Source organism: Pleurodeles waltl, chromosome 5 (genome assembly GCF_031143425.1).
Source record: "Pleurodeles waltl isolate 20211129_DDA chromosome 5, aPleWal1.hap1.20221129, whole genome shotgun sequence".
Classification (NCBI taxonomy): domain Eukaryota; kingdom Metazoa; phylum Chordata; class Amphibia; order Caudata; family Salamandridae; genus Pleurodeles; species Pleurodeles waltl.
This window is the reverse complement of record NC_090444.1, coordinates 380925959-380939666: the sequence shown is the minus strand read 5'-3', so window position 1 is coordinate 380939666 and position 13708 is coordinate 380925959. Positions and strand designations below refer to the sequence as shown.

At 46.3% G+C, this 13708-nt stretch overlaps 1 protein-coding gene across 4 annotated transcripts in view; it reads left to right on the top strand.

Annotated features, from left to right (window-relative positions):
• ANKEF1 (ankyrin repeat and EF-hand domain containing 1) overlaps positions 1-13061 on the top strand; it is a 280096-nt gene extending 267035 nt beyond the window's left edge. For 3 of the 4 annotated variants that reach the window (XM_069234126.1, XM_069234127.1, XM_069234129.1), the window contains 2 exons: positions 194-316; positions 10275-13061. In XM_069234126.1, the coding sequence (XP_069090227.1) occupies positions 194-316; positions 10275-10433 (282 nt within the window). In that variant the 3' untranslated portion in view covers positions 10434-13061. The remainder of the gene's footprint in view (positions 1-193; positions 317-10274) is intronic. The other variant, XM_069234128.1, reaches the window with a different exon arrangement.
• The last annotated feature ends 647 nt before the right edge of the window (positions 13062-13708 follow it).

Sequence of the window (13708 nt, the reverse complement as noted above, 5' to 3'; positions counted from 1 at the left end):
ATGTTTGGTCTTCATGAAACAGAGATTAAAGAGAGTTACCATTACGCAACTGAATGTAAAAGTACATCCCTCACTATGCATTTTAAAATTAAAAATAAACAAATTCAATAGTTTCTTCTATTTATTAATCTTTTTATTGTGAATAAGTGAGCATATTTGTTGTTAAACCCTGGCAACTCTCCTTTCACTGCAGCCACCTGTTGTACTGAGTCCACTGCCGCTTTCCAAGGAAAACCGGAAGAGAAGCGTGGCTCACTTAAGTGATGTGATAGTTGGCGCAGCCAATAAAGTAGACATTACCTTTGTTCCAAAAACGGTAAGTACTGTAAAAAAAGCGAAACGATTTAGTGATTAAGTAAATGGTTCTCATTGAACGAGCATTTGCACCATTTCCCTGCTACTGTAAGCTACTTAATAAATTATTTAATTCTAGCAACTGGGGTGAGTCCAGTAGTGGAATCCCTGACGGTAACAAGGGTAATAAATGGAAATTACCTGAAGCATATAGTGATATATCAGAATATAACTGACAATCACTGTGTCCATTGTGTGCCTTTCTAATATTAGCTCCAATTGAGTGATTATTTGGCTGACCATGTCTCAGGAAATGACAAAAAACTAATTATACTGGAAGAGTAGTTGTTACTTTATTGTTGAAGTCAGGAAAAGTTTGATAGTAAGTGAGAAATTGGGAGCATTGTGTTTACCATTGATGCGTTGCAGAAAATATTTAAAAGAAGCATGACATATAGTAAACTGAGTTACGGATTATTGAGTGTAATCAAGAAAATTGAACAGTACTGTTCTGGAAGCAGTGAATTTGAAAAGTAATGCAAAATGTAGAATAGGTTCATGACACTGAAAAAGTCTTGTGTTTCAGATTGGTTAAAGGGTTCTTTGATGTAGCTTTTCAGAAGCACTGGATCTATTTAGGGTTACAGAGAAAGTTACAGGTTTCTTCTGTAATAACTACATTACATTTGAAAACAACCAGGTAATCTAAACTTTAATGAGAATCTAAACCGAAGTGCTTCATCTTAAAACTGACACCTAATCAGTGCAATGTGTTAGTAAGTATTATAAATATAATTCCACAGTTAAAAATACAGATGAATCACTCACTTTTTGCATCAAAATACTAAGCTAAAAATGCACAAATTAAGGTTCTTACATACTGATTAATGCTGGTAGTGTAAGAATGCCAAGGGAACATTTGGGGGCTATGTTATTGTATTATTCAAAGATTTCACAGTTTTGGAATTATACCATTGTATGTATCCACATCATTTAAACAAGGAAAATAAGCCATCGTGTTTAATTAATTATCACCTGTTAGAACCCCTTTCAGGGTGCCATGAGGCACGTAGGGGCTACTAGACCCAACTGTAGGGGGCTGAGGTCTTTTATTCTTTGTGTACCGGGGCACGATTTACTATGAATCCTGACTCAGTGGACCAGGCACTCTCAGGATAGCGTGGTCCGAGCAATCCAAGATTTCCTGCGTAAGAAGGTGTGGATACTGGACAGTGAACATAGGCTCCCAACACTAAATGTATGCAGCAGTAAGTCATGTTCAGCAAGCTATTCATTTTTATGAAAAAAGAGAAGTAATTTCTTTCTAACGCTAACCACACAAAGGAAAAAGATGACATTCACAAACATTTACACAATTTCCCTTGAGGTTGTGGCTCTAGTGTTTCTTTGGTGATTCCCTTAGCTATTCACGTTAGAGATAGTAGTTATTCCTCCATTCCCTATTAGTAATATCCAGGGCATGCCCTACTAGCAGTCTGTGCCTCAAGAGCCCAGTTTGACTCTCAATTAAAGTCGTGTTATAGCACCACAGGTATCCTAGTAGCAAGTTCACCTAGGGCGGACAGGCCCGAAACCAGTCTTACCTGCATCAGCATGTGTGAAGCTTTCAGTGCTCTGGAGTGCACCCCATCAGCAGGAGCCCGCCTTCATGTGAGGCAGCTGCACACGGCACAGGTGGCTGTGCTCAACAATTGCACTGTGTCGCACTCCTGAAGCAACTGGAGATGTTCTTCGGCTTCTCTTGCAGAATAAGTGGTCGTTCGGCTCCCGGTGGGGGGTGGCTATGACGATCCTGTCCAGGGTCCTTCACCTTGGTAGCAGTGCTCCCATGGCGATCTCACTTCTCTAGCACTGCGGAACATTTTGCAGTTCTCTGTGGCCATGGTGACCCCCTCTGGCATACGCGGTCACTGCAACTCACAGAACCGGGGCTTCGGCCCGATCAGCACAGCGATGCTCTCCACAGCATCCTTCCTAGCATTCAGGGTCACCGCCGCATTGTCACACAAGGCTACAGCCCCTTTCCTCATAGCAGTCTTTCTCCAGCAGCCCCCTCCTCGCTATCATGCATGGGCTCCAGCCCAGTCGGTTCAGCACAACACACAGTTAATTTCACAGCAGCCCACTTCTGGCATACCAGGGTCTCCAACTTTGTTCTGCACATGGGCAACGACCCGATCAGTAGAGTAGCTGTTTCCTTACACCTCACACAGGGAGTCCACTTGACAGGGCTCCCCACTGGACCTCACTCCCTCCAATGCTTTTCTTTTCCTCACAGAGCAGACTGGTCTTGGCTATCAGGCAGGCACTGGTGCTCTAGGCTCCAGGGTCGGTGGTCTTGGTTACACCTGGTGATGTCCCCTCATGTAGCAGGTAGAGTAACAGGCCTTGATCCCAAGTCCTGGTCACAGGCAGAAGTCTTTCAGAGCTTCCCCTCCTCACACAGCCCATCTGGCTGCTTGGCACATGATATAGCCCATTTCTAGACACCATATGTGATTTATTGTTCTGCTTCTTTTGAAGTGTCCAGTCCTCTGGTCCCTCATCCTCTTGAAAAGCAGTCTGTTACAGCAAAAGTGTCTCCAAAGCTGATAGTCCCACGAACTGGCCGTGGAAGTCAGTCACAGTGATAAATGCATCAAAAGGTTAGCCCAGGGCCCCTCACCCATACTCTTTATGATTCTCTTATCAGGCCCATCTTCTTCCTGATATGTGTCCAGGCCCCTTTCTTGTGACCTCTCACAGAATCAAAGAGCACCTTTTGAAGTTTACAGCGGCAGCCTGGACTTCTCCTCAGCGTGTGTCCCAGCCTTCTTACATGAATGAAGCAATACACAAATCTGTCTGGGGTATCCTTCTACCTCCTCTTCATATTACACCATGCAGGGCTGGGTCTGCCAAATTGGAACCCAAGTCCATCCATGTATTGTATCATTCACAATCACGCATACACCCAGTGCATGTATACAGCATATATACACTGCACAGTACAGCATCCTCCATACACAGTACCATTCAGAGGCATACATAAATAAAGTACTTGCATTTATCATGCATGCACTGCCCAATACTGTATCTTTTATGTATTGTACCACTCATAAGCGCACATACATCAAGCATATACATTTAACATGCACACACCGTCCCGTTCATGTATTGTACCACTCACAGGCACACACGCACTCAGCACATGCATTTATCAGAAACACACTGCAGTACACTATATTCTTCAGGTACTGTACCACTCATAGGCACATATACATCTAGCACATGCATGCACCATGCAGGCACTGGACAGTAATGCACTATCCCTGTGTTGCACCCTTCCCTGTTACACATACACCCAGCGCAGATAAACCACTACTTTGCTGTGTAGCGCTCCACGCCAATCTTATGTAGGCCGAGAGTAAGTGAAGTACAGAGCAGCAGAGCTTTAAAAGTGAGTGAGTTTGCAGGCCTCACTCCAGTGTCACAGGTTAAAAAGGACCTGTTCACGCCTACTGATCACTACACAGTATGCCGCCACCACCATGGTAATTCTGCTTAACTTCAGGTGAAGACGCTAGCCTTCCACCACTGAGGGCAGCACTTTGGGTGCCCCTTCTGGTCCACAAAGTCTGCAGTGTGAGACAGGCCTATGTCAGGGCACACTTCCATGACCCATGTTTGCCTGTGACAACAAAAATCAGCCTTAGGGATCTAGACATCATTACAGTTGGGCATTCAGGGCAGGGGTGCACATCTGTTCCCATGTAGAGGACTTTTTCTTGCCAAGATCTCCCTTCACAACCTCTAAATCAATGGTACAACAAGCTGAAGTCATTTGCAGATTGCAAGCACAATACTATCTGAGACTAAAATACTCAAAAAAGTAAGGGTTAAAGAATGATTAATGGAGCTCTGAAGGCAAGCTACAAAGGCAGGAGTGCAGCCAAGGATGGGAAGAGAACAAATACACTGTTGTGCATTTCATCTACTGTTGCACAATGCTGCTCAGTTTTGTTCAAGTTGAGAGAATGTTGGTTTCTCTGACCTGTTCACTGTCAGTTATTGAACTGATGATGAGATGCTCAGGGATGAATATGTGGGTATACCCATGGTCTATGGACGGGAGGGCCTATGTATGTGGAATTTTGATACATTTTTCCACACTGACCACAAGATGGTGCCGTTCCTGCAGGTTCTGTAATAACTGAGGGCCTGATTTAGGGGTTGGCAGGCAGTACTTCCTCCGTCAATGTGGTGGAAGATATTAACTCCATAACCCTGATGGGCTACTGACCACCAGATTTAGAGATGACTGACCGCCCAGCAGTCATCACTGTTCCTTTCAAGGTACAAACGCATTTCTTTATTGAGAAATCAAAGCAGAGCACTTCAGAATCAATACAGAAAAACAGAAAAACAGGAGAGGGGCGATTAGGAGGGAATCAGGAAGGGGGCAAGATATTGTAGTCGGAGACATAACAATAAATATGTATTGACAAAATGCAAGCAGTGTGTAGATCCACCTGGTGCAGGCAGGTCTGGCTAAAGGACATGTAATAAGAGATCATGGGGGGACACTGTGGATCAGAGGGGGAAATGGAGAGGGGAAAGGGGTGATGGGGGGGTGGAGGTGGAGGAGCGAGCGGGGGGAGCCGTTTGCCCTGAGCCCGGGGGTGTGTCAGGATGTAGTCAGCCATTGTGGCATCCGGAGGAGGGGGACAGGGTCATGTTCGTGATCCAGGGGTCAATGTTAGCAGGTTGGGGCCTGGAGGAAGGGCATCCACGTCTGGAGGAAGGCCTCTGCTCTGACCTGGAGGCTGAAGATGAGTCGCTCATGGGAGGCCGTCTGGAACTTTTCTGTGAGCCACTCCTCGTAGGTGTGGGGGAGCACCAGTGGCAGGGGATGCATATTCTGGCACTGGCAAGGGCTGTTTGCAGGAGTCAGGAGAGGTCTGGCATGGCCTCTGTGTCATGTAAAAAGATCAGGCCGTGGGGAAGGGGTGTTGTTACCCGCAACATCTTACGCAATGTGGACCCCACTGCGTCCCAGAATGACTGAATCGAGGGGCAGTCGCAGAGGACATGAAGTCGGTCGACTCCCAGGGCAGCACCCGCAAGACAAGTTGGGTAACAAGCTCGAAGCTTGCAGCCTCATGGATGTCCAATGCCAGTCGTGCGGATCCTTTAAGAGGCAGAACTTCAGACTGCCTCCTTTCCTGCGGCCTCTTAGAGCTCAGCCCATCCCTCCTACTTATAGTTCGTTTGCAGCCAGGTCTGCCATGTGACATAGAGGTTAGCAAGAAGGGGACGGAAGAAGAGGTGGCAACTTAATGGGCCATAGAACCCAAACATAATTCCACAAAATCGGCCCCATGCCGTAAGTTAGGACATTACTGGAGAGGGTGGACGGTCCCAGAGTTGCGCTCCCAGGTAATGCCAGAGGCAGTGTTGGAGTTGGAGATGTCTCCACGCCTGTTTGGGGGTTGGGTAGTCCGAATTCCTCCTGGAGGACTGTGAGCGGTTTCAGGGTACCTCCATCGAGTACCAGTTGCAGGCTGTTGATGCCCACCGATCACAACGATTACCAGTCCAGGACCTTTCCCCCAATGCGAAGGCATGTGCTTCCCCTTAGTGGCGCGTGCTCGTGGAGGAAGGGGTTTACACTGAAGAGGCAGTGGGCCTGGTGCCAGGATTTCAGCATTGCCTGTATAATCAGGTTGGTAGCCATAGAGTGGTTGTAGCCCCTTCCATAGGCCAGTAGGGAGCACTCTATCGTGACCCACAAGGGCGAGTCAGTCATCCTGGGGAGCATGTAAGCCATTTGGGAGAGATGAAGGGCCAAGGCATAGTGCTCTACTGAAGGGAAGACCATGCCATCACACAAGCGTTGCACCAGGAGTTTGGGCCAGGCCAGACGAGAGCGGTTGGACCACCGACCAAAGAGCAGATGCCAGCATCCATAAATCACAGCGTGGTCAGTGGGACGAGTAGAGGCAGCATGACGAGTACATAGATAAACCGCGGCAGCATCACCATTCATACGACCTGTTCTCTCTCCGACATAGATAGACCGAGATGGGACCATTTGTCGAAGTCAAGTTTCATGTGGACCATCAGAGGGTCTAGGTTATCTGTTGTCATGTGTTCCAAGCCCCTGTTGATATAGACCCAAAGGTACTTAGGGCGCAACGCTTTCCAACAAAAGGGGTAGCCTGATATCGCCGCCCACATTGTTGTGTGCGAAAGGGATAGAGCTTTGCTTTTGTCCCAGCTCACTCAGTACCCGAAGAGTGCAGCGGAGTCATCAATGATGTCCCTTGCTCTATCTGGGATAGAGCGAGGGAGGTCTGCAATGTCATCCACATAGAGATATACCATGGATGTTGCACCTGGTATGGGGACACAAAGAAGCAATGGGGGTTGGCGTTTAGAAGCCACAAGAGGTTCCATTGCCAGGAGGAACAGCAGGGGTGACAGTGTCCAGCCCTGCCATGTCCTGCATCAGATTGGAAACGGATCTGACAGGAAGCCGTCGCAGTTGACCTGAGCCGTGGGAGAGTCATAGAGCCAGCGGATCTTGAAGATGAACCCTTCCCCGAGGCCAAACAGTCTCAGGCTCGCAAAGCGGTACCCCCATTCTATCCAATCGAACACCTTCTCAGCATCCAGGGAGGTCCTTGGCAGCCTATAGGGTGTGCATGAGGTTGCAGAGGTTATTTCCTTGAGGAGCGGCCGGGGACAAATCCCACCTGCATGTATTAAGGTTCAGGATCACCTTACAGAGGCAGGCTGCAAGGACAGCAGCGAGGACTTTAATGTCCCCCTTGAGTAATGAGATAGGCCTGTAACTGCTGCAGAGGAGAGGGTCCTTTCCCTGCTTGGGGAGGACTGCTATCATCGCCTTGTTAGAGATGGGCCAAGGGAGCCCGTCTGTTCAACTTTGCCAAAGGCATCATCGAGGGTATAGACTACATCCCCGCCTGCCCACTTATAGAAATCTGCAGGGAAGCCATCTTCCCCGAGGGCCTTGTGGTAGGGAAGGCCAGAAATGGCTTACGCAATCTTGGTCTTGCTGATCTCCCCATATAGCAGGGCTCTGCTGGACTCTTTAAGTCTAGGAAGGTGTATGCTGTAGTGGAAGGCCTCTAAGTGGTTAGGGTCCGCTGTCACCTCTGGTGTACAGAGCATTTGGTACAAGGTGGCAATTTCATCGACTATATCCTGTGGGCCGGTGAGTAACATGCCACCCGTGGATCATATGGCGGTGATCGTGAGTGCAGCCTCCTGTTGGTGCAGCTGTGCCACCAGAAGGCGACCCACTTTCTCGCCCTATTCGTAGTGGCAACGCTTAAGTCTCTGAAGTGCATATTAGGCCTTAGAGGTGACCAGGGCATTGATGGCCACGCATGCCTTCTCCAGTCAACGGTGGGTGGAGGAGGAAGGTTTCGTGGTATAGAGGCACGAGAGCGTTGCAATCTCTGCCTCCAGGTCTTTTTGCTGGACTTCCTTTTGCTTATAGGCTAAGCAACCCCCCATGAGCTCTCGAGCAGTCTTTAGTAGCACTCTAGGCCACACTTTAGTTCTGTGCTGTTTGTTGTGGCAGGACCCACGGCAATGTCATCGATAGGGTGTGTGGTGCCTAAGAACATCGCACCGGATGCCATGATGTGGCCCAGCCCCACCCCCTCCCGCTACACTGGGGGTGATGGGTGATGGATGCCGATGCACCTACGGCTGTAATCACCCTGCCGGACTTTTCTGCACCACCCAGCACATGGAACCAAGCAGTCAAGCAGCCATCTTCCTAGGTGGTCAGACCGCACCCTCCTCACATCGGTTTTGACAGCCATTCACCAAACGTTTAAACTTTTTTGTTTTGTCTGTAACAAATCCCAAAGTGAGAGTTTGTTTCTGAAAAACAAAAACTGGAGGACCACCACACCCTGAGAGTTTTTTAATGTTTTTTATGTTCCTCACGCCCTGGCGATCATGGACAGAAAAAGAGACATGACACCATCCACCCTAACAAGGGCAGGCAGTGTAGTGCTCTCCCTCGTATGGCCCCCTACTCCTTCAGACAGTTGGTAAAAGGTTTTTGTTGATGGAACCAATGAAGCTCTGTGTAAGGAAAGCACACGGTCCAAGCATCTCTAAATGAGGAGGGTGGACCACACGTTTGGCGGAAAAGAAGCTTGGTGGACAAGGTGCAACGGAGCACCTTGTCCACCAAACTTTAAATCAGGCCCTATAAATAAAACACTAAAAGATACATAACATTAAAAAGATTCTCAGTAAGCATCCAATCTGTAAGAAACTCCAGAAATGTAATAAATGAACATTTTTGGCGAGAACAAATGACCAAAGTAATTTTCAGCCAGTTTGCACATTATTTGGGGGGTGACGATTCCAACCAAACAATTGGCAGTTCCCCCTACCCCGATTTAGAATTGTGAAACCTGTGTGTTTTCAAATTTAAAACTCAGCTGGCCCATCAGAAACCCTTGGCATGGCAGCCTGCCTGTCTCTGGTCCGCCACTTCACAGCGGCACTGCCCATACCCTATTCAGGACATGTTGGGCACTGATTTTCCATGAGTCCACCATGCAATGCCTGGCAGATACAAGCAGACAAAGCAAACAATTACCACGTGTGTGCAGGGCGAAAATCCCAGCGCTTCAGGACCGCTGATTTGTTTACTTCACTGAATCAAACTCTTGCTTCTGCAAAACCAAAATGGAATGCCGTACAGGTAATAAAAGAATATGGCAGCTGCTCGGCATTCATCTGTACCTTCAGTGTACACCATCTCAACTATGCAGCTGGGTATTTTTAAATATGGCGTCCCTCCGCAGGGGGAGCAAAGGCCAGTGGCTAACCTGGCGGGTCACCCACCAGATAACAAATAATCCCTTAATCTGATATCTATCAAGGCCAGTGAGAGTAATATTTTTATTACAGTCCTTGTGCAATCGAGTAATTTTCAATATGTGTAGGTAGTGTATTGTGGCCCATATTTATACTTTTTGATGCAAACCAGCACCGGTGCTAGTTTGCGTCAAACATTTTACCGCCAGCTAACCCCATTCCTACGCGCCATGCGGGCGCCTTATTTAAGGAATGACGTTAGACAGCGCTGCGGACTGGTCTGAGTAAAAAAAAAGGACTCAAACCAGGCAGTGCCGGCGTAGGGGAAAATGGGAGTTGTGCATCAAAAAATGGTGCAAGTCAGGTTTGAGGCAAAAATCATGCCTCAAACCGGACTTGCACCATTTTTTGACGCACAACCCCCATTGAAATGAGTCATGCCCCCTTGCCCAATGGCGTCCCCTGGGTATGGCCATTGGGCACAGTGGCATGTAGGATGGCCCAAATTAGGCCCCCCTATGCCACTTTAAAAAAATACTTACCTCAACTTACCTGTACTTACCTGGGATGGGTCCCCCCATCCATGGGTGTCTTCCAGGGGTGGGCGAAGGTGACAGGGGGTGACCCTGGGGGCAGGGAAGGGCACCTCTGGACTCCTTCCATGGTCCGAGACCATAGAAGTGAGCCCACAGGTCCCTTAACGCCTGCCCTGAACCAGGAGTTAAAAAACGGTGCACATATGCTCCGTTTTTTAAGGCCCGCCCTCTCCTGTGCGTCAAAATGACGCAGGAGGATAAATAAGGCGCACAGGCCTTAAAGTCATTTTTTGGGTGGGAACGCCTACATTGCATGTCATTAACACAAGGCAGTTTCCCGCATCCAAAAAATGACTCACTCTGAGGAATTTTGACGTCCGCGGGCGTCAAAGTATAAATATGGGACAAGGTTTGCGCCGAATGTGCGTGAATATTTTTTGACGCACATTCAACGCATACAGAGTATAACTATGCCCCTGTATATGTTAGTGTAGGTCATTATGCGGAAAGTAATACACTTTTTAAAATGTCTGACTTTATTTCAAGATAATTCTTTTTTTGTTTTCTAAGATTTGGACTCCACTACCTACAACTGAAGAACTAATAAGAAAACGAGAACAACGCCGAGAGCGGTTTACATATGAAGTGGATTTTGAAGACTTCAAGATGCCGTTTAGAAAGAATTTAATGGAAAAAGCTCTGGCACTAGGCATAGAAGCTGCTTCGTAGAACAAAAAAAATCTTGAGATAATTGTTTACATTGATAGGGGTAAAAACCTATTGCTTATTAAAAGATAATCATGGGCCCTAAGTGGAAAACTTCTTGATAGATCAGGATTTCTGTTGTAATGCAATTATTTACTTGAAACTAATTGTGAGCATTATTGGCCATCGTTGTGGTTATTCATGCACATGGCCAACAAAATTTGGATACATAAAATACATTTCAAGATCATTTAATTCAACATAAATTGACTGTTTACATATAACTTTATGTCAATTCTGCTGACGAGATAGGGGAGAAGTCGTTCATGTATGTGTATTCTCTATTCTTAGCCCGACCCTTACTCAATTTGTTGTTTCTCTGTTACACATTAACAAATATGAGTGAATGTTTCACGATAGAGCCATTTACACACGATGTTCAAGAAGCATCACAGGAAGAAACGTTCTTTATGCTGGATTTGGAAAGTACGTCCTTTAAAATAGTGTTGCACCCAGCAACATGTTCAACCATTGAAGCTAAATGAGTGATAAATCTTCTTCCCTTCCCCAGCTCCATTACATGTTGCTCATTAAAGTATTACATACATAGGTTGGGTAAAAGATTATGTTCGAGATGACAGATACTTTCACCTCAGTAACACCTGTAAGGCGCTTTAAAGGCTCCACATTTTGGAAGCTGCTCACCTAAATTAAAACTTCACTTTTATACAACTGTAAATTGTAGTGTATGATTTTTTACTACAGCATTGTTTTAAGAATCTTTTTGTGTTGAGGACCATCTGGAAAAATGTATCGTCATATTTCACTCATTCAAAGTTCCTTTCTTTGTTCCATAATAGTTTAACAGGTTTTAGTTCATGACTTGACAATATACAGGAAAGCAGCCTGAAGGTGGGACCCATTATTAGGTTGATCTTCCAAATTCTAAAAGGCCACTGGCTGGCTGTGGTTTGGTGGATGCCTCCTATATTTTAAACTATCCAACTGGTTTTGTCCTCTAAAGAATTGCAAGACTATGGCCCTCATTATGACCCTGGTGGTCCATGGACCGCCAGGGCCGCTGTGGCGGTCTCACCTCCCCGGGGTTCAGACTGCCATATTATGACAGCGGCGGTTTGGCCACTGCCAGTCTCACTGCCACAAAATGCTGGAGGTAAGGTATCCCAACGAAAGGAACTTGCGTTCCTGTCGCTGGGCTAATCCCCTAAACACCTCTGCACACACACATGCATTTACCCACACATACACAATCACACAGACACAGCCCCATTCACTCAGTCACTCACAACATTCACCCACATAGACATGCATACATACCCCTACACATCACACACGAATGCATACACTCTCCATCCCTCCACCCCCTCCCTTCAACTACATACATACATACATACATACACGCACCTGCACGCACTCACTCATACCCCCCTGACCCGTTACACACTCACCCATGCACACACCCATCCACATGCATACACACACCCATCACCATTGCCACATTCACACACATGCACGCTTGCACAAAGACTCCCCTCCCGCATTCCTGACACGCATAAACACACTCAAACTCACACACCCATTCACACCTCCCCCACGCCTCCCTCTTCCCTTGAGGACGGCACTTACCGTGTCCGACAAGTTGCTCCTCCGTTAGGGGACGGGACCGGCACTCCCACCGCTGGCACCGCCACGCCACCTGAAGACCGGCACACAAAATTACAGGTTGTAATTTCTTGGATGGTCTTTTACTGGTGTGGCGGTGGCGGCGGCGGCGGTGGTGGAACTCCTTAAGTGCCGCCGATCCCTGCGATGAATGCTGCTGGAATGCCACTGGATATCCGACCGCCGGCAGTGCGCTTATCCGATGGCTTTCATAATACAGCAGTCAGAAGACCACCAGAAATGGCGGTCTTTCGGCGGCAGTGGCTGCGGCAGTCTTGGCAAAAGATCGCCACAGTCATAATGAGGATCTATTTCTTCAGTGCCACACAGATTATCTACCTTAAAAAATATTCTGAAAACTATGAAGTTATGAAGAGTGGTTGTACTTGCAGTAAAACAAAGGTTGATATAGCTGGTTGGCTTAAGGAGCCAGATACACAGACTCTCATCTAATTAGTCCATCTTTTGGAACCCTTTTTTCAAGAGGTAGCTAAGCTAGGTATCTAAGTCCCTAACCATTTCACTCTATATATTTTAATTTACCTTAATTTAATCATTCATTCATTAGTTGTTTGGGGCACAGATTTGTAGCTGCATTTCAATTATTTTTAAATGAAGGTTCACTGTGTATTTCTGAATATTCTATAGCAACATGCTTGCGCAGCAGATTATTAAAGTGTGATTCTGTTGACATACATGATATGTTTCACAATGCAACAGTAGTAGCCAATGGGGGAGTGCAATCCTTTGTGATCAATTACACTTCCTTTATGAGACCATGGTAATAGAAGGGGGTGACTCACCCAGACTCTAGAGATTTGGCCACAAAACTGGCACTGATCTGCGTTTGAGAACTGCTATATTTTGCAACATAAAAACACTATCCTAATTTCAGAAAATCTTCTTTATTCATAGTCCATGTTGCCACTGTATTGTGACCTCATAACTCTGTAGATCATAAATGTTACCAATAAATCTGTTTGTCTTGTGGTGATTTACTCTTGGGATGTGGAAGCTGCACAGATAAATAATCAGGAGCTTAAACCTATTAAGATGAGTTAATCCACAATGAAATGAAATTAGAAGAGAAGGTTTGAAACAACTATTGTAAATATACAAAAAAGAGTTATCCTCCGATATTGGATCTTTCATAGATTCCAATGCTTGAATCATTCCCGATATCGAAGTGGGAGTCCCACAGTACAATTAGAAAGCAGTATATAATGAAACACATAGACTATAATAGTTAGAAAACATTTCCTTCAATAACTTATCCACATCATTGATTAAGAACCATACTTCAGCTAATCGGATGACAGCACCCTCCAGCAAGCTCTCCACAGAGGCCTTACTGCTATAGATTTTCTACTGCACATCCTCTGACAGAAGTCTCCCTGAGCTCTGCTCAGTTACATTCAGGTTTCTGTATTTTGAAGACATTTTCACCTCAGGAAAAGCTTGAGACTTACAACTAATAGATTAGACTGAACAACCATGACAGTATCCACAAGAAAAGGACTTTTTAGGCCATGTAGAATATGTGGAATATGTGGGAAAAAAAGGCTGCACTCTGAGGATCCACACAAGGAGTGCATTTACTGCCTACATCCTGAGCA